The following is a 20952-nucleotide window of genomic DNA, read 5'->3' as shown; positions in this document are numbered from 1 at the left end:
ACTTGGATTTCCAGAAGGTATTTATAAGGTGCCACAGAAGTTGCTGCAGAAAATAAAAGCTCACGGGTCTCAGGGGTAACATATTGGCATGGAAAGAAGATTGGCTAGCTAACAGGAAACATGGTAGGCATACATAGATAATTTTCTGGTTGACAAAATGTAATAAGTGGTGTGCCCTAGAGATTTGTGCTGGGGCTTCAACTTCTTAGAATTTATATAAAATGACTTGGATGACGTATGGTTGCTCAATTTGCTGATGACACACAGGCAGGGTTATAAGACGTGAAGAGAACAAACAAAGGTTACAAAGAGATAGAAATAGATTAAGTGAGTGGGTAATGACTGGCAAATAGAGTATAATTTGGGAGTGTGAAATTGTCCATTTCATAGAATAGAATCCCTACAGTACAGGAGAAGACCATCTGGCCCATTGAGTCGGCACCAACCACAGTCTTGCCCAGGCCCTGACCCCGTAACTCCATTTATTAACCTGCTAGTTTCCCTGACACTAAGGGGCCATTTACAACCTAACCCACACATCTTTGGGAGAAAACCCACGTAGACATGGGGAGAATGTGCCAAACTTCATACAGTCACCAAGGCCGGAATTGAACCTGGGACCCTAGCACTGTGAGGTAGCTGTGCTAACTACCGTGCCACTATGCCACCCCCATTTTATCAAGGAAAATTATAAAAGAGTTTATCTGAATGATGAGAAATATTGAGCTCTGAGTTGCAGAGGGATCTGGGTGTCCTAGTGCATGAATCACAGAAGGTTGGGATAGAGGAACAGCAAGTAATTAGAAAAGCTAATAGAATGATATTTTTTACCAGACGAGGAATTAAATATAAAAGTGGGAGCTTAGTCACAGTAAAAAGTCTGACAACACCAGGTTTAAGTCCAACCAATTTATTTGATAGTAAACTCACGAGCTTTCAGGGTTAGTCCCTTCGTCAGGTGACGAAGGGACTAACCCCGAAAGCTAGTGAGTTTGCTATCAAATAAATCGGTTGGACTTAAACCTGGTGTTGTCAGACTTTTTACTGTATTTACCCCAGCCCAACGCTGGCATATCCACATCAGGAGCTTAGTCATACAGGGCATTGGTAAGACCACATCTAGAGTACTGTGTACAATACTGGCCTCCTTCCTTAAGAAAGGATATATGTTGGAAGCAGTTGCAGGTTAAATATCTGGAATGGAAGGATTGTTTTGAGAGGAAAGATTGAACAAGCCAGACTTGTATCTGCTGGAGTTTAGAAAAGTAAGAGGCGCTTTGATTGAAACGTAAGATCCCATGGACTTTGGACACGTTGGATGTGGGGAGGATGTTTTCTCTTGGAGGAGAATCTAGAAAAAATATAAAGAGTTGCCCATTTGTCTTTGGAGCTCACTTCCTCAAAAGGCAGTGGAAGCAGAGTCTTTGAATATCTTTTGAGGCAAACCTAGATACATTCCTGGGAGTGAAAGATTATCGGGGGTGCGTAGGAATCATAGAATCCCTACAGTGCAGAAATAGGCCACTTGGCCCATTGAGTCTGCACCACTAATCCCCCTAAACTACACATTTTGGGACAATATGTAGCATGGCCATCCACCTAACCTGCACATCTTTGGACAGTGGGAGGAAACTGGAGCACTTGGAGAACCTGAGGAAACGAACCATCTATGCCAGCTAACATGGGAACCAGGTACAGAAATTTTGGAAATACTTAGCAGATGTGACAGTATCTATGAAAAGAGAAATAGAGTTAATATTTCAGGGCAGGCCAGTGGATGGTCAGTAGCTTAGTGGAAATAGTGCCGATAGAAATGGAGATGAGTCTCGTGGACAAGATAAACTTGGAGAGGGTATATAAGGAGATAAAGTTAAAGTTTATTTATTTGTCACAAGTAGCCTTACATTAACACTGCAATGAAGTTATTGTGAAAGTCCCCTAGTCACCACACTCTGGCACCTGCTCAAGTACACTGAGGGAGAATTTAGCATGGCCAATGCACCTAACCAGCAGGCCTTTCAGACTGTGGGAAGAAACCGGAGCATCCAGAGCAAACCCTTGCAGACACAGGGACTCCACATGGACAGTGACCCAAGCTGGAAATTGAACCTGGGTCCCTGGCGCTGTGAGGCAGCAGTGTGAACCACTGCGCCACCGTGAGATAGGGCCTGAGAGAGTCTTAGAGGAAGTTAGTCCCAGAGTGTAATTGGCTATTTGGATGAGGTATTGGAGGGTTTATACCTAGAGAAATATACACAATTAGAACCTGTATTCTTTGTGCAGGAGAGCTGCAGTACCATTGCTGTAAACATTATGTAGCAACAAATGATCACAAAAATTTTGTTCCATCTCTTGTAGACTGAGATAAAAATTTTGATCATTTAAATAAAAATATTTGACCATTTCAGTACTAATTTCCTTTTTTCAGACTGCATTGTTTTCATATATGATTTCCTATTCAAATTAGCGCTAAAGCTCAGAAGAGTTGGCTTCTGGCAAGCAAACCGTTTCTGAGCCAGAGTAAGATTATCATATTTGTTGACTGTTTGACACCTTTTTTTTTAGCTGTGGTTCAATTGGTGGCACACTCCCCTCTGAGTCACAAGGCTGCAGGTTAAAGTTCCACGACAGCCTTGTGCACAAAGATCAATGTGTGCAATCCAGAGCAGTATTGAAGTAGTGCTGCACTGCCTTGGGATGAGATATTAAATCAAGGCCTCATGTGAACACAAGAGATCCCATGCCACTTTTCCTTAGGAGAATAAGGTAGTTCTCCCCAGTGACTGGCCAATTACTTATCCCTCAATCAACATCACAGAAATGAGTATCTGGTTATTATCACATTGCTGTTTGTTGGAGTTTGCTGTGCACAAATTGGCTGTTGTTTCCTAAACAGAGACTAAACTTCAAGAAGGCTTCATTGCCTATGAGGACAGCTTTGAGGCATTCTGTGGTCATACAAGGTGCTAAATAAATGCAAGTCTTTTCTCTTTCACTGAGTTTAAACTTCTGATAGTGAAATATATCCCCCTCTAGTGACAGAAAATGGTATTTCAATTTACTACATAAATATCGCTATTGTAGAACTGTTATTCAAACAGCCATTTCCAAAAATTAGTGATATGTAGTGTAATTCAATCTGTGAATCCATTTTATTGCTCTATTTCCTTATTTGCTGTTAGAATCACTGCTGGTACTTAAGCTCAGGTTTTATGCTCTTGTGGAAATTTCTCTGGACATTCCCTCATGCCTCTCTCACAAGCTCAGGCAGGGTTTTCTCCACACAAAGAATGACTCATAATCCTGGAGCTATCACACAGTGAAAGTCACCACTCATTGCAATTTTGCACTAACTTAGTTTCCATCTAAAAACTATCTAAATTTAAACATTTTATCTTTTTTAAAAAAGATGACATCCTTTCAGTTTTTACTTGCTCTTGCATCGTCATGATATGGAACATTGATCAGTTACTAAGGCTGTGAATGATATTTTAGAATCAGTACAGCAAATATTAAAATTCAATTCATAAAGCCACCTCTGTTGTTCTTTGGTGAAATCTGAAAGCTCTGACTTACAGCTTTGATTAAAGGTGTGCATCAGTGTAAATGGGTTTAAAGCTGGTGCTTATTTGAAAATGAGAGGCTGTAACTGGGTTAACCCAGGCTGTGTTAAAACGTTCCACATGGCACTACAATTCAGTAGGCATTCATCCCAGTCTAGTAAAATAAGAAAAGCTGAGTAACAGCCTCACAAAATTTGACACAACCTTGGAAATACCAATGGCTCAAAAAAATCCTTGAATTTGTCATTGACTCACACCATTGCCAGGATCAGACGTTTACTAAGGATCTCCTGCTGTAACCTCAAAGAATCTTACAATGTAAAACACAGCCCATCATGACTATTCTGTCTCCTGTATGAGCTACCCATTTCCCTGTTCTTTCTCTGTACCCTTGCATTTCTTTTATTTTTCCAATATATACAGTTCTTCTTTGAAAGTTACTATTAAATGTGCTTTCACCATCATTCTAGATCAGAAAAGCCCACTACGTAAACAAAATCTCTGCATCTCTCCTCTGGTTATTTTGCCCATATATTAAATCTGTGTCCTCTGGTTATCACAATTTCAAATATGTATCAGATCTCCTCTTAACCTCCTGTGTGATAGTTTTTGCATAGTTCAACAAAAGCTCTGGAGAAATTTATATATTCCTGGTTTCTGGGTTTTCCACTCAAGTTGCTGCAGAAAATTGGGAGACCCCACCACCCAGAACTTCCATTTCACAGTCTACATGTGATCGGAGAAATTAAATTTCTCCCTCATATCTTAATGACTAAAATTCTATCCAGTTTTTGAAATATTGTCCAGCAAAGGTATTGTACAGTTTCAGCTTGACTTATTCAGCTCTTATATAGTTCTACATTGCTCATTTTGGTATTCTACCCTCAAAAGCCTTCAGCTTATTCTTCCCCCATTCCCTTTCTGCTCTTTAAACACGTGGATGTCCAGGTGGCCTTCTCCAAGGACTCGTAATTTTTAGTTTTTGCTTTACTTCTGGGCTGTTGCCTTGAATTCTGTCACCTTGTCATGCAAGAATAGAAGTATTCTTCAGATTTGTAGCCTTGAGTGCTGCATTGGAGTGCTTAATTTGGAGTTTGGTGAAGAGGAAAGGTAATCGCTTCATTTTCTACTTTTCTTCAGCTTCCAGTAGTTGATTTTCACTTTGCTACAGGGGAAGCTGATTAGTGAGTTAAATGGCATGTTATTCTACTTTAATTGTAATAAACAGTCTTTAAAGTTACAGTACAGCAGGTCAGTTTGATTGACTAGAATGTGTATCCTGCAGTATATGGGAAGTCATGGATGCACCATGTGTCCTAGACAAAGACATCCACAGGAAATGTCACTGGCTATAGAAGCTTAATCTCTGGATTTCAAAACTTGAGAAGCAGCCGGAGTCACTGTTGTGCATTTGCGAGGCAGAGAACTATTTGGATAGCACATTTAGGGAGGTGGTCATACAGATTAAAAGAACGCAGACAGCGAGGGAATGGGTGATCGCCAGGCAGTCTGAGAACCAGCAGATAATGCAGGAGTCCCCAGAGCCTATCTTGTTAATCAGTTTTCCATTTTGGATACTGGTGAAGGTGATGGTTCCTCATGGGAGTACAACCTGAAGTAAGTCTCAGCTACACAGGAATGGAGAAAGAAGAATGATCAATAGTGATAGGGGATTCCATAGTCGGGGAATCAGTTAGACATTTCTGTGGTAGTAAACATGAATCTAGAACGGTGCTTTGCCTCCCTGATGCCAAGAAGGTGGCCACTGGACATCCTTCTGGGGGAGGTGATCAGCCAGAGATCGTGGTCCACATTGGTATCAGTGATCTGGTAGGAAGAGAGATGAGATCCTGAAAGCAGATTTTAGGGAGCTAGGAAGGAAATAAAAAAGCATGACCTCAAGAGCAGTAATCTCAAGATTAAATCCAGTGCTACATGCTCATGAAAATAACAGATGGATGATTCAGCAATTGAACAAATTGTTGTAGGGAGGGCATCAGATTCCTGAGACATTGGGACCAGTTCTTGGGCGTATGGGATCTGTACAAGCTGGACAGGTTACATCTTAACAAGACTGGGACTAATACCCTCACAGGGAGATTTACTAGTGCTATTGAGGAGGGTTTTTGATTTGATTTGATTATTGTCACATGTATTGAGATACAGTAAAAAGTATTGTTTTTTTTGCATGCTGTACAGACAAAACATACTGTACAAAGGGAAGAAGGAAAGGAGAGGATACAGAATATAGTGTTACAGTCATAGCTAGGGTTATTGCTAGATTAGCTTAATATATTGTAGGTCCATTCCAAAGTCTGATGACAGCAAGGAAGAAGTTGTTCTTGAGTCAGTTGGTACACAACCTCAGACTTCTGTATCTTTTTCCTAACAGAAGAAGGTGGAAGAGAGAACATCCAGGATGCATAGGGTCCTTGATTATGCTAGCTGTGTTTCCGAGGCAGCGGGAAGTGTAGACAGTCACTGGATGGGCGGTTGATTTGCGTAGTGGACTGGGCTATGTTCACAATCCCTTGTAGTTTCTTGCAATCTGGGTCAGAGCAGGAGCCATACCAAGCTGTGATACAACCAGAAAGAATGCTTTCTGTGATGCATCTGTAAAAATTGGTGAGAATCATAGCTGACATGCGAAATTTCATAGCCTCCTGAGAAAGTAGAGGCATTGGTGGGCTTTCTTAACTATTAGCATCAGCATGGAGGGAGAAGGACAGATTGTTGGTGATTCGGACATCTAGGAACTTGAAGCTCTTGACCATTTCTACTTCATCACTGTTGATGTAGACATGGTCATGTCCTCCATTATGCTTCCTGAAGTGAATGACTATCTCCTTCATTTTCCCAAAATTGAGGGAGAGATTATTGTAATCACACCAGTTCACCAGATTCTCTCTCTCTTTCCTATACTTCATCTCATCATTGTTTGAGATCTGACCCATTTCAGTGGTGTCGTCGGCAAACGTGAAAATGCAGCTGCAGCGGAATTTGGCCATGTGATCATAAGTGTATAAGAAGTATACACATGCTGAAGACACATGCTTGCGGGGCACCGGTGCTGAGGATAATCATGGAAGAGGTGTCATTGCCTAACCTACTGACTGCAATCGGTGGGTTGGAAAGTTTAGGATTTAGTCGCAGAGAGAAAAGCCGAACACTGGGCCAGGGAGTTTGGAGATGAGTTTTGTTGGGATAATGGTGTTGAAGGCTTCATTGTAGTCAATAAATAGGAGTCTGACGTAAGTATCATTTTCTATCTGATGTTCCAGGGTTGAGAGTAGGGCTAGGGAGATGGTATCTACTGTGGACCTGTTTTGGAAATAGGCGAACTGTAGTGGATCCAGGCAATCTGGGAGACCAAAGTTGTGTGTCACGACTAATCTTTTGAAGTACTTCTTAATGATTAGCTTGTCAGGGTGGTAGGAAGTTGAGAGGTAGCCCTGAGAACAGTAAGTCAATAGGTGGAGCAGGAGTAAGGGAGAAGGTAATTAAGTCTAAATCAAGGTTATAATGCATGTATATGAATGCACAGAATGAAGTAAATAAGATTGGTGAGTTACAGGCGCAGATTGCCATGTGAAATAATGATGTAGTGGCAATAATGAAGGTCTGGCTCAAGGAAGGACAGAACTGGGTACGAGATGATCAGAAAGAAAGAAAAGAAGAGGGATTGAAAAGAGTATTATAATGCTGTAGAAACAGGATGTTCGAGAGGGTTTAAGGACAGGATCAATTTGGTTGGAGCTAAGGAACAAAATGGGTACAATCACATTCTCAGTATAGTCTGTAGATCACCAACTAGTGGAAAGGATATAGAGGAACAAATCAGCAGTGAAATTACAGAGAGGTGCAAACATTATTGGGTAGTTATAATGGGGACCTTTACTTATCTGAATATAGACATGGATATAGGTCATGTAAAGGGAAGACAGGGCACGCACTCCTAGATTGTGTTCAGCAGAATTTTCTGCAGCAGTATGTGTCCACTCCAACAAGAAAGAAGGCACTGCTGGACCTGTTTCTTGAAAATGAGGTGGACCAAGTAGATCAGATGTCAGTGGGGAAACATTTAGGAGACAGTGATCATCGCATCATAAGGTTTAGGATGACAGTGAAAAAGTTAAATGGGCAATCCAGAGTAGGAATGATCAAATGGGGAGAGCCAACTTTAAAGGGGCAGAATGCAACTGGGCTGGTTAGACTGGAACCAAAGGTTGGCAGGAGAAACTGTTGCTGAACAATGGGATACTTTCAAAACAGAAATAGTTTGGGCACAATCAAAGTATATTCCCTCAAAAGAAAAAGGTGGGGCAAAAAAAGCCAGAGCTGCCTGGATGAAAAAGGAGAGAAAAATTAAAATAAAGTAGAAGAAAAATGTGCTTATGACAGGTGTAAGGTAGAGAATACAAAACACTTAGTTCAGAATGGAAATGAAAATGCAAATCAGAAGACTGGCAGCCAACATAAAGTGAAATCCCCAAGTCTTGTGTAAATAGTAAACGATAGTGAATAGAGGAGGATGCATCTGTCTTTACCAAAAAACAGATGTGGAAAAATGTGGTTGATTAGGAAGCAACTGCCCTTGTTTAACTAACTTGTTGGAGTATTTTGAAGAACTAACAGAGGGTTGATGAAGGTAATGCTGTTGATGTGGTGTACACGGATTTCTAAAAGACATTCGATACAATGTCACCCCACAAACTTGTGAGAAAAGTAATAGCCCATGAAATAAAAGGACAGTAGGAACTTGGATGCAGAATTGGCTGAGGAATAGGAAACAATGAGTAATGGTTTTTTGTGGGTTAGAGGAAGAGTTATAGTGATGTTCCCCAGGGATTGATATGGGGGCCCTTGCTTTTCCATTAACAATCTAGATCTTGGTCTGCAGAGGACAATTTCAAGGTTTGTATAGATGCAAAACTTGGGGTGGGATTTTCCAGTCCTGCCAAAGGCAACGCCACAGCAGTTCTCTGGTTGTGTGGCCACTGAGCAGCATAAATGGCCATTGAATTCAGCAGGACTGGAAGATCCCACTGGTGGCCAATGGTGAACTGCCTCCGCTGAGGGAAAACCTACTGCAGAAGGCCAGAAAAGTCCAGCTTTGGAAGCATTGTAAACTTTGAGGAGAACAGTGTAGAACTTCAAAAGGATATAGACAATTTGATGAAATGGGCAGATAGGTGGCAGATGAAATTCAATGCAGAAAAGTGTGAGGTATTTCATTTTGGTAGGAAGAACATGGACAAATAATACAAAATCAGGGATATAACTCTAAAGGGGTACAGGCAGCACACTTTAGACAAGATGTGAACTAATTGTAGAGAATGCAGAGGAAGTTTGCAAGAATGTTTTCAGTGATTTGAAACTTGAGTTATGAAGATGGATTGAAGAAGTTGAGACTGTCCTCCTTGGAGAGGAAAGGACTAAAATGGGATTTAATAGAGGTGCACAAAATTGAGAGAGGCTGGACACAGTAGATGGGCAGAACCTGTTCCTGCTTGTAACAGGATGAAGAATAAGAGGGGTCTGAGTTAAAGTGATTTGCAAAAGAAACAAATGCAATGTAGATAAAAACATTTTCATACAGTGAGTGGTTTGGGTTAAGAATGCACTATCTGCAAGTGTGGTGGAGGCATGTTCAATCATTGCATTCAAGATCGCATTAAATAATTTTTGAAAGAAACAATGTGTGGGGAAAGGGCAGGAGGTTGGCACTAAGTCATAATGCTCATATGGAGAGCCAATTGGCCGCCTTCTCCACCGACATTTCTGAGATTCAGTGATTTTAAATTCAAGGAGCACATGCAAAATAAGGGAACTGCAACATGCAAATAGGTTACAGTGATTTTCCCTGGTCTTTTAACAATGTTAATTGTAGCAAGTCTTTTATTTGTGAATTGCAGCTTAAATTTGTGCCGATAAATTATTATTATTATTATTAAATTATTATTACATTAAATTGCCATTATAATTAAACAAGGTCAACAATGAATGAATTATTTCTTTATGTAAAGATTTGGCATGGGCTAAAAATAATTGGCCGACATGTTGACTGGCAAGATTTTGTAGCATGCATATTTGGGTCACCTGTTATTGTATAATAGTTTCCTTAAGGTGTGACATCATCGTCATAACTTTTTTCCTACTCGTGCAGACAGCCTTGATTCTTGCAGCTGCATTTACCAAGAAGCAGGTTATGGTGAGATATCACTTTGTGGTATTATTGATGACTTTCCATTACTTTATTGATGAATGGTGTGGAAGTTGATGGGTGATAATTAGCTGGATTAGATTTATTCAGTTTATCACGGGTAGGTCATATCTGAGAAACCTTCCAAATTGGTAAGTAGATGTCAATGTCATGAGTGCGTGGGACCAGCTTGGAAAGGGAAGTAACCAGCCTTGAAGCATGGCTCTTTAGCACAACAGCTGGGACATTATATGGAATTGAGGGAATTGGTTGCACACTTGCACACTGACAACTTATGCTATAGATATCAGGAGGAGAACAAGCAGGATTATCCATTTGGCACATCTGGTTGAACACGTTTGCAAACACTTCACATTAACACTTGCACTTGTGTGCTATACTGCACTGTCTTTGAGAGTGGGATTTATGTGAAGCCTCCTTAACTGTGTCTATAACCTGCTGCTTTTAGTTTAGCACAGTAAGAAGTCTCACAATACCAGGTTAAAGTCCAACAGGTTTATTTGGTAGCATGGGCTTTCAGAACGCTGCTCCTTCATCAGCTGAGTGGAGGTTAGCTTCGCATGCACATAACCTGAATGAATATTTATCCATAATAGAAAACAAGTTAGATTATGTACATGAGGCTCTCTAGGTGAGTTTTAGAAGCAAAACATGACAATGTTTAGGAACACTGAGTCTCTCCTGAGAACTAAACTGCCAATTGCACTCAGGCTGCAAGCAAAACACTGTTGCTTTAGGACTAAGATTGGGCAAAAGTACGTTGTACATTGCCTTGACAAGCACAAAATAACCCTGAACCAATTATTTATCTGAATAAGTTAAGTTTGTGTGGATCATTTTATAAATTTTAAGAGGATAAATTTTGCTCATTGAGTCATAAGAAGATGCACAGAGGTGGGCTAAGATGTCTGTGACCTTTGAGAGCATTTCTGGTCCTTTAAGTCCTGCAGGGAGGTTGGACAGGTTCAAGTGTATCAAATGCAGAAACAGACCATAGGTAAGCATGGTCACCTGGGATATGCTTACCTTAGGGAGTTGACCAGGAATTTCCAAGAGGATTTCCCAGAAATTGGGCAGTTTTCTTTTGTCTCTTCTGGACTTTATTAATTGTAGTAATGATGGAAGGTAAATCTACTGTCCAGTTGATAAGATGGGCATGTATAGATTGGATGGGCTTTTCTCACCTTCCTTTTTGTATGACTTCTCACATGCACCAACCCTCGTGCACTGTGCTTTTGTTTTATCGCGCAAGATATGAAGTTTTCTGCTAACATTCTAAATCTGCTCAGTTAATTTTTAGCAAACTTCTCTATGGGCTATAGAGAAGGGATTAAAGTCTGGCAATTCTGCAGCTAATAATGGAGCAGGACTGTTCCTGATCACTCATCACCATGAATCCCTGTTGGAAAGTGTATTGTGTGAGGGTGAGAAAGTAGGGTCCCAAACCAGTGTCCCCTGCTCGAACAGAGGGGAGTATGATGAGGGCGGAATTGGCTAATGTAGATTGGAGGCGTAGACTGGTTGGTAGGACAGCTGAGGAACAGTGGAGGATCTTTGAGGAGATCTTTTTCAGTACTCAACAGAAATATATTCCGGTGATAAAGAAGGACTGTAAGAAAAGGGATAACCAGCCGTGGATATCGAAGGAAATAAAAGAGAGTATTAAATTAAAAACTGATGCATACAGAGCGGCTAAAAATAGTGGAGAATTAGAAGATTGGGAAAGATTTTAAAAAACAACAAAGAATGACTAAAAAAGCGATAAAGGAAAGATAGAGTATGAAACTAAACTAGCTCTAAATATAAAAAAGATAGAAAAAGTTTTTACAAATATATAAAGAAGAGGAGAATGGCTAGAGTGAATGTTGGACCCTTGGAGGATGAGAGGGGGGATTTAATGGTGGGAAACGAGGAAATGGCTGTGACTTTAAATAAGTTTTTTATGTCGGTCTTCACAGAGGAGGACACAAATAGCTTACTGAATATTAAAGATAGAGGGTTGGTAGGAGATGAGGTCCTTAATACAATTACTGTTACTAGAGAGGTAGTGCTTGGTAGACTAACGGGACTGAAGGTAGACAAGTCCCCGGGACCAGATGGAATGCATCCCAGGGTACTGAAAGAAATGGCAGAAGTAATAGCAGATGCGTTAGTAGTTATTTAGCAAAATTTGCTGGACTCTGGGGAAGTGCCGGAGGATTGGAAAACAGCTAATGTTACGCTGCTGTTTAGAAAAGGTAGCAGACAAAAGGCGGCTAACTACAAGCCGGTTAGCCTAACGTCCGTAGTTGAGAAAATGCTAGAATCCATCATTAAAGAAGAAATAGTGGGACACCTAGAAAAGAATGGTTCAATCAAGCAGACGCAGCATGGATTCATGAAGGAAAAGTCGTGTTTGACGAATTTACTGGATTTTTATGAAGATATGACTAGTGCTGTAGACAGAGGGGAACCGGTAGATGTGGTGTTTTTAGATTTCCAGAAGGCATTTGATAAGGTGCCTCACAAAATGTTGCTGCAGAAGGTTAGCGTACACAGACGGAGTTGGGGGTAAACTGTTAGTATGGATTAAGGATTGGCTATCTAACAGAAAGCAGAGAGTTGGAATAAATGGGTGCTTTTCTGGTTGGTAGTTGGTGACTAGTGGAGTGCCGCAGGGATCGGTGCTGGGGCCTCGACTGTTTAGACGTTCTGGAGGAGGGGGCTCAGTGTAGGGTAACGAAATTTGCTGATGACACAAAGATGAGTGGAAAAGCAGATTGCATGGAGGACGCGGAAAGTCTGCAGAGATCTGGATAGGCTGAGTGAGTGGGCAAGGACCTGGCAGATGGAGTATAACGTTAGCAAATGTGAGGTTATCCACTTTGGAAGAAATAATAGCAGGATGGAATATTATTTAAATGGTGAGAAGTTGCAGCATGCTACTGTGCAGAGGGACCTGGGGGTCCTTGTGCACGAATCGCAAAAACTCAGCCCACAGGTGCAGCAGGTGATCATGAAGGCGAATGGTATGTTGGCCTTTATCGCAAGGGGGATAGAATATAAAAGCGGGGAGGTCTTGCTGCAACTGTACAATGCATTGGTGAGGCCACAACTGGAGTACTGTGTGCAGTTTTGGTCCCCTTATTTGCGTAAGGATATATTGGCCTTGGAGGGAGTGCAGAGAAGGTTCACCAGGCTGATACTGGAGATGAGGGGGGTGGTTTACGAGGAGAGACTGAATAGACTGGACCTGTACTCGGAGTTCAGAAGGCTGAGGGGGGAATATTATAGAGACTTACAAAATAATGAAGGGGTTAGATAAGGTAGAGGTAGAGAGATTCCACTTAGAAAGGAAACCAGAACTAGAGGGCACAGCCTCAAAATAAGAGGGGGGCAGTTTAGAACAGAGCTGAGGAGGAAATTCTTCTCTGAGGGTGGTGAATCTCTGGAATTCTCTGCCCATTGAAGTGGTGGAGGCTACCTCGTTGAATATGTTGAAGTCACGGGTAGATAGATTTCTGATAGATAAGGGAATTAAGGGTTATGGGGAGCAGCGGGAAAGTGGAACTGAGCCACTTCAGATCAGCCATGATCTTATTGAATGGCGGGGCAGGGTCGAAGGACTAGATGGCCTACACCTGCTCCTATTTCTGATGTTCTTATGCGCTTAATGGCTGGAAGGGCATTGTCCAAACACATGAAGACCGGGCACATCAGTCAGAATACAGTTGTTGGCTGTGTTTTAGTTCCTTGTGGATTGCCCTCTGGTAGGGACTCACAAGTACTTTTCTGTATTCTGCAGAAAACTCATGCCATGAAAGAGGATCATGTCTCGCGGCGCAGATTTTCACTCTGTACTGGATTGGCAACACCACAGAAAATCGACCCTCGCAAGCTAACCCGAAACTCTTCTTTTGGAGGTTACAATGAGATATGCCCTTTGACCCCAGGTTTGTTAAGTTTGGTTCACTTTTACTTCATCTTTGATATACAATGATATTTTGCAGACAATACAGTGCAAGAAAGTAATTATGCAAATTCTAATACAATATGAGCTCTGGTATAATATATATATATATATATATATATATATAAAACAAGTGCTTTACCATTAATGATGTAACTTCTATCCTTGCATTAAGATGGTACCATCGAAACATCTCGATGGCTCAGTTGGTGTTTAACCATGGGTCGCGTTACTACTGAACTCAATTCTTTACTTGCCAGGTGTGCATTCATGTATTGTCCAGTTGGAGCTGCTAGTTCGTGACCAGCATTAAAATTCTTGCGTGAATTCCCCACTCCACTGATAAAACTAATGTGATGTGGAAGAATGCAGGCCAGAGGTTCTTTAGTTTGGTTCCTATATAGTACTGAGTTGACAGATCTGGAGCAGCAGTAGGGCCACTGCAATTAATCTTAGTGTCACTGGGTTAAGGAGGGGAAAGTTCCACACATAATCACCATTCAGAAAATGTGAGGGTGCCCAGTTGGTGAGGGTAGAATTGTACTCGCATAATGCCCCAATATTGAATAGTCTGTGGACATTCATGGTATAGGCTTACTTTTTAAAGCACAACGTTGTTGCTACATTTGGGAAACTGTAAACCAGAAAGTCAGAGCACTCAGATCAGGGATGTGGGGTAGCATATTTGTGATCAGAGTGGTTTAAAGCCACACATACTGTGTACAGTTCTGATCAACTGTGTACAATTCTGGTCACCCTATTATAGAAAGGATATTATTAAACTAGAAAAAGTGCAGAAAAGATTTACTAGGATGCTAGCAGGACTTGATGGTTTGAGTTATAAGGAGAGGTTGGATAGACTGGGGCTTTTTCTCCGAAGCTTAGAGGCTGAGGGGTGATCTTATAGAGATCTATAAAATAATGAGGGGCACAGTTCAGCTAGATAATCAATATCTTTTCCCAAAGGTAGGGGAGTCTAAAACTAGAGGACATAGGTTTAAATAAGAGGGGAGAGATACAAAAGTGTTCAGAGAGGCAATTTTTTCATGCCCCTAAGAGGGGTAATAAGAGGGTAGTGAGTGTCTGGAGCAAGTTGCCAGAGGTAGTAGTAGAGGCAGGTACAAGTTTGTCTTTTAAAAAGCATTTGGACAGTTACATGGGTAAGATGGGTACAGGGGGATATGGGCCAAATGCAGGCAATTGGGATTAGCTTTGGGGTTTTAAAAAAAAAAGGGTGGCATAGACAAGTTGGAGGGAAGGGCTGTTTCCATGCTGTGAACTTCTATGACTCTATGACATACATGTTATTGCACTGAACCTAACTTAATTTGTTTCTGGACATTATTTGACATGCATTTCACATGGGTCCTAGAAGGAATTAATTATTCACCAAGCAGCACATTCCTTAGTTAGCTTACTCATCTACTTTTGCTCTACTTATCAAGATGCCACTCACCCGTCAATTTACTGGGAGACACATCACTGGAAGAAATTGTAACAACACGTGCGATCTTTGGAACAGTCTTGGCACAGATCCCCAAAAATGCTGTTGACACTGAGACAAACTCCCTGAACATAGACTGGATAAATATCTAGTTAGGAATGGGATTGGAAATCTCAAGATAATCAAATAAAGCATAGATACAACATTTCCTCAGTGGTACTATAGTGCTGTGATTTTTTTTTAACTGAACTAGTATTCCAGACTCTGCAGTAATAATCTAGATTATGGACTGAGTTTTGCTACTAGCAGGTAACCCTGTTGTCGAAGAATTCCTGGTCAGGAACCCAGAAGGACAGGTGGTCAGTAAATAAATGCAACCTTAATGGAGGCACCAATTAAGAAATCGCTGGATAAAAGCAAATTAGTGTAGATACTGGAAACTGAAACCAAAAGAGAAAATGCTGGAAAATCTCAGCAGATCTGACAGCATCTGTAAGGAGAGAAAAAAGAGCTGACGTGTCAAGCCCATATGACCCTTTATCAAAGCTTTGTCGAAGGATCATCTGGAAGCAAAACGTCAGTTCTTATCTGGAAGCAAAACGTCAGTTCTTTTTTCTCTCCTTACAGATACTGTCAGACCTGCTGAGATTTTTCAGCATTTTCTTTTTTGAATGAAGAAATCACCTCCGGGGAACACTGTCCAGTTAGGGATGGCAGTGGGCTCCAAATGCAGTAGGGCCAATCAGAGCGGCAGAAGGAAAGAAGGCTTTGCAGCCCACAAAGTCTGGTGTCCGCTGATTGGGTACACCCAGAGGAGAGGACGAAATTGCTATTCTGGCCCTACTGCATTTGGAGCCTACCTGCCATCTCTAACTGGACAGTGTTCCCAGAAGAGCAGACAAATCCTAATACACAGAGCTATTGGTGGATCCATCGGCAGGGAAAACACTTCCACTTGAAGGCATTTGCCTGTGATGAATTCTATATTCTCACATTCATTTAATGGCGCTCTGGGCTCCTATTATGCTCTCGCTGCCTCTGAGGGAATTGTCTGCACACAAAATAGGAGTCCCGTGTGACTCTGACAAACGGCCATTGCCCTTGGAAGAGGTTGGTTAATTCGTGCTACAATAGTTTTAATTGGCTTTGCACTGTTGTCTGGATACACACACCTAGGATAACTTGAAAGAACCGGCCCAATTCAATTCTTAAAAATTCGGTCCGCCACCAGTCTTCAAAGCAATTAGGAATGAGTAAGAAATACTGGACCTTCTCAATTCAATAATTGACTTTTTAAAAGGGCATGGATGCTGGATTTGAATAATACAAATGTGAAGGTAATGAATGTCCTGGAATTTACCGAATTACCTCTGGAGTTGCTGAGCATTTCTACAGGACTTTCCTTCAGGACATTAAGGAGGTTATACAGAATCCATGATCATGTAAACTGTCTTTGAAAAGGGAACGAATTAATAATGTCGATGTAGTTTTTTATTCTATGCTTACTTATGTGCCTACAATGCACACACACCGCTAAATGTTGCACCTACCACAGACATTCCAGTCTCCATAGTAACTACTGATCCTTATACCATTTTTGAGAGTCCACGTACAGATCAGCGACAGGATACTGAGACACCATTGATTGTGCTGTGTAATTGTAATCATAATCATAATGTGTTCTTTGTCATGAATTTGTGAAGGGATCTTGGATCTTATTCCTGTTTTAATACCTCATCTTGCAAAATCAGCATGGGATTTTCACAAGCTCAGTGTCCTGACTGTATGATTTTCTTATGACAGGACAGAATATCAATGCATTGTCAAGTTGGATTTTGATTTGAATTGCGATCTAGATGTGACTCAGTTAAGGACAAAGCTGTTTACTTATATAGGTGACATTGCCTCAGATGACCAGGTCATTGGAGGTTAATTATTCCAAAAATTTCTCAACCACTTTGAAAATCTTTAATGATGAAATTGATCTTTGGTTAAAAAAAAAATCCACTGCCATTAAATTAATGACACGCGAACAAAATCATTCTCCTGGAAACTACTGTTTTGGCTGGCCATTAGGCATGGAGAGAAGCAAGCAGTCATTGTTTTGATTTTGATCAAGCAGGTATTTAATGCTGTGTATTTGTTACAGTTTGTTTGCTACTTCACACTGCAAAGTAGATTCTTGTATATTAATTCTTCAAAGTGGGCTGGCTTGTTGTGCATTGTTATACCTCCTGCATCCAATCAACATTTGGTCAAGTATTTACAAGCATTCCTGCGTCCTCTGTGTGGAACAGGGTGCTAAGGATTCTTACAAGTTTGAGTAGGAAAGTGCCCTACTGATCCTCTGATTCAGTCTATTTTCATTGTGACTTTATTGAACCTGCTGCACCTGGCATTCTAGGCAGGGCGTTAATGGCCATTGTGTTACCAGTTCGGCAGTTGCACTATCCTCTATGCTGGCTCATTGCTCCCTGTATCTTTTATTTACCACAGGCACTGATATGGAAAAGAATGGATTTTCAGCTCTCACTGATGAAGTCACTTCAACACCCATCAGCAGCAGTAAGGTAGGGATGTGACATTCCTGGCCACACATACTTCAAGTGGGAACAACCCACAGCCACCCAACAAGCACAGAGAGTATAAAGTAATTTCTGGATTGGATTCAAAGGAATCTCTTAAACATTTCAGATTTAAGCCACACACCCTGATACTGACCAGATCAGCTGCACAAAAGAAAACCAGAAACCTGAAATTCTATATCAGATGCTCTTCGTTTCCACATTTTGGAAGATTCCATAGGGCATTGCACAGATTCAGTGCAGTCACTGCCAGCTAGTTTCAGAGTAAAAATTAAACCACCTCCCTACTTACAACCCACTTCAGCCATCCTCCCTGCCATGCTTTCTTCTCTTCTGGCATAGAGGGAACAATGGTCACAGTAAGTGAGACCTGGAGGCCACTGATATCAGAAGAACTGCTCCAAGGTATAACAACCTTGAGGAGAGGACAGTAAAGGTCGTGCAGAGCACCTGAATTTCCATTTTACAGACTGCTGCTTGGATGTTATCAGAAACAGATCAAGTCATTCTCATGAAGCAAATCCATCACTATTCCACTTCCATAACTAATCTCTGTTTTTGGTCTTATTTGTTTTAAACCCATCAGACACAGCATGAACCTGATGATCAGAACCTCATTAAAGATTAAAGTAAACCATGTGTGCTGTTTCAGTTGGGAAAAAAAAGTACAATTTTAAAATGTAATAAATGCTTCAGTGAATAGTGACACCGGTTCAATACAGCATAAAGAACATGTAAATCCCAGGTGTGAGACCAGATTCATGATGCCTTGTTCAGTCTTGGGTTGTATGGTTATGTAAAGGCCCAAAATGAACCTTAGTTCCTCTAAGCAAGAAAGATGGTCTCTGATAATGTAAGTCTGGCTGTGATTCCCTTCTGTCAAAAGGCTGCCAGTAATCACTGTCTAAGTTTAAACATGAAGAATGAGTGATCCTTTGGCTTCCAACATCACAAAGAGTCAGTAAGTTGCCAAATGGACTCACTCTGCATGAGATCAAAAAAACAATTGAGCACATTGGTTACAGAGAAGCTTATGGGCCTGAAAATATACCAACTATAATGCTGAAAATCTGTGCTCCAGAACTAGCCATGCTTCTAGCCAACTTATACTTCTCTAGTTACAGCACTGTGATCAAAATGTAAAAAAATGCCTTGCCCACATAAAGCAGGACTAATTCTAACAGAACAATTTATTTCACAAAGATCTATTCAAAACCATCAGGAAAGTGATAAAGGGGATCATTGTCAATGTTATGAAGTGACACTGCGCAAAGATATTTTGGCCTTGGAGGGAGTGCAGAGGAGGTTTACTAGGCTGATACCAGAGTTGAGGGGGTTGAGCTATGAGGAGAGGCTGAATAAACTAGGCTTGTACTCGTTAGAGTTTAGAAGAATGAGGGGAGATCTCATTGAGATGTATAAGATGATGAATGGGATGGATAGGATAGAGGTGGAGAGACTCTTCCCGCTCAAAAAAGACAGTAGGACTAGAGGGCACAGCCTCAAGATAAAGGGGGGGCGGTTTAGAACGGAGTTGTGGAGGAACTTCTTCACTGAAAGGGTGGTGAATCTCTGGAATTCTCTACCCGTTGAAGTGGTGGAGGCTGCCTCACTAAATATTTTTAAGACACGGGTTGATGGGTTTTTGATAAGAGAGGGGATTAAGGGTTATGGGGCGAGGGCGGGAATGTGGAACTGAGCCACGACAGATCAGCCATGATCTTATTGAATGGCGGGGCAGGCTCGAAGGGCTAGATGGCCTACTCCTGCTCCTATTTCTTATGTTCTTATGTTCTTATGACACCAATGACCTATTTTGAAATGCTAAGTTTGAGTTCCAGGACCACTCAGCTCCTGAACTTATCAAAGCCTTTGTTTATCCATAGTCAAAAGATGATGTCTGTAGGTGAGGTGAGAGATAATGGGGGCGATTCTCCCAGCCTGCTGTGCTGCTTTTGGAATGTAATGTGCCAGGAGACTCAAGTGGAGGCTGTTTTGCGGGCTCACTGGTGGGCACCATGTCTCCACATGTCTCCGGCAGTGGGATGACCAACGCTCTGGCGCAGGGATGTATAAATTATTTAAATCATTAGTTGCATTCAATTTAAATAGCATTAGTGGGCCTGGGACTGAAATCTGTGGGCCCACTAGCCTCAGATTTGGTATAGCTCCCCACTTGCGGGGAGCTGGCAGCACAACCCTGCTGGAGTGAAGAGAGAGCAATCGAGGGCCCCCAGAGGGTAAGGTGCCCCCTGGGCATTGTCAGCCTGGGTGCCTTGGTACTGCCCAAGGGGAAAGGTCCCAGTGCCCAAAAGGCACTACCCAGCAGGCATCAGGAAGTGCCAAGGGTATGGGGCCTAATGGGGGTGGGGCCTCCAGGGGGCGATCTGAGAGTGTGGGGGTCCCACTTTCACTTTGCACTTGGGCTGAGTGACAAAGGAAGAGAGGCCAGCGATTGGGGCTGGCCATCAATGTGGATAAGGGGTGGGTTGCCTTTAGGGATGGGGGAGAAATTGGGAGATCAGGTCAAGGCTGGCTTGGGCCTGTTTGGAAGGCCAGCAGTCAGGCCGCGCGGGGGGAGGGGGGGGGGGGGTCGCACGGCCGGCAATATGGGGGTCAAAGGGCTAGCCAACAGTCAGGAGGCTGGCAGTACACCGATTTCAGTGCTGACAGATCAGTGGATGCGCAGTGGCCTGCTCAGCGCGATGCTGCCAGCCTCGCTAGCAGGAATAGGCCCCGCCCACTGATTTTTGGACTGATTTACACTAGTGCACTCAGCAGTGCAATGTGTGTGGGGAAAATAGTGTGATTTACTCCAGTTCCTTTGCAAATTAGACATTTAGAATTTTTTTGGGAGAATTGCCCCCACAATGTTTCTGGCATCAAGACAGCATTTGACTGAGAGTGGAATCAAGGATCTCTAGTGAAATTCAAGTAAATTACAAATCAGTGTGAAAGCTTGTGAAAGGCCAGAGTCATATCTAGCACAAAGGAAGTTCTTCATAATTGTTGGAGGCCAAACCCTTCAGCCCCAGGATATCATTGCAGGAGTTAGTCTGGTCAAGTCTCATCCATCTTCAGCTGCTTCGTCCATGAACTTCCCTCCATAACATCAAAAGTAGGGATGTCCAATATGGTTACACAATGTTCAGTTCTATTTGCATATCCTTGGATAATCTAGTATAGGC

General features: G+C 41.9%; 1 protein-coding gene across 4 annotated transcripts in view; it reads left to right on the top strand.

Moving 5' to 3' along the window:
* LOC145343909 (oxysterol-binding protein-related protein 5-like) overlaps positions 1-20952 on the top strand; it is a 157237-nt gene that overhangs the window by 83962 nt on the left and 52323 nt on the right. For 2 of the 4 annotated variants that reach the window (XM_080190425.1, XM_080190426.1), the window contains 2 exons: positions 13571-13718; positions 17676-17749. In XM_080190425.1, the coding sequence (XP_080046551.1) occupies positions 13571-13718; positions 17676-17749 (222 nt within the window). Of the gene's footprint in view, positions 1-9715; positions 9775-13570; positions 13719-17675; positions 17750-20952 lie in introns of those variants that run through there. The other 2 variants (XM_080190424.1, XM_080190423.1) reach the window with 2 other exon arrangements.

The sequence above is a fragment of the Carcharhinus amblyrhynchos genome, chromosome 6, assembly GCF_965287045.1.
Source record: "Carcharhinus amblyrhynchos chromosome 6, sCarAmb.v2.hapA, whole genome shotgun sequence".
Lineage (NCBI taxonomy): Eukaryota > Metazoa > Chordata > Chondrichthyes > Carcharhiniformes > Carcharhinidae > Carcharhinus > Carcharhinus amblyrhynchos.
This window is presented reverse-complemented; position numbering and strand designations above follow the sequence as displayed.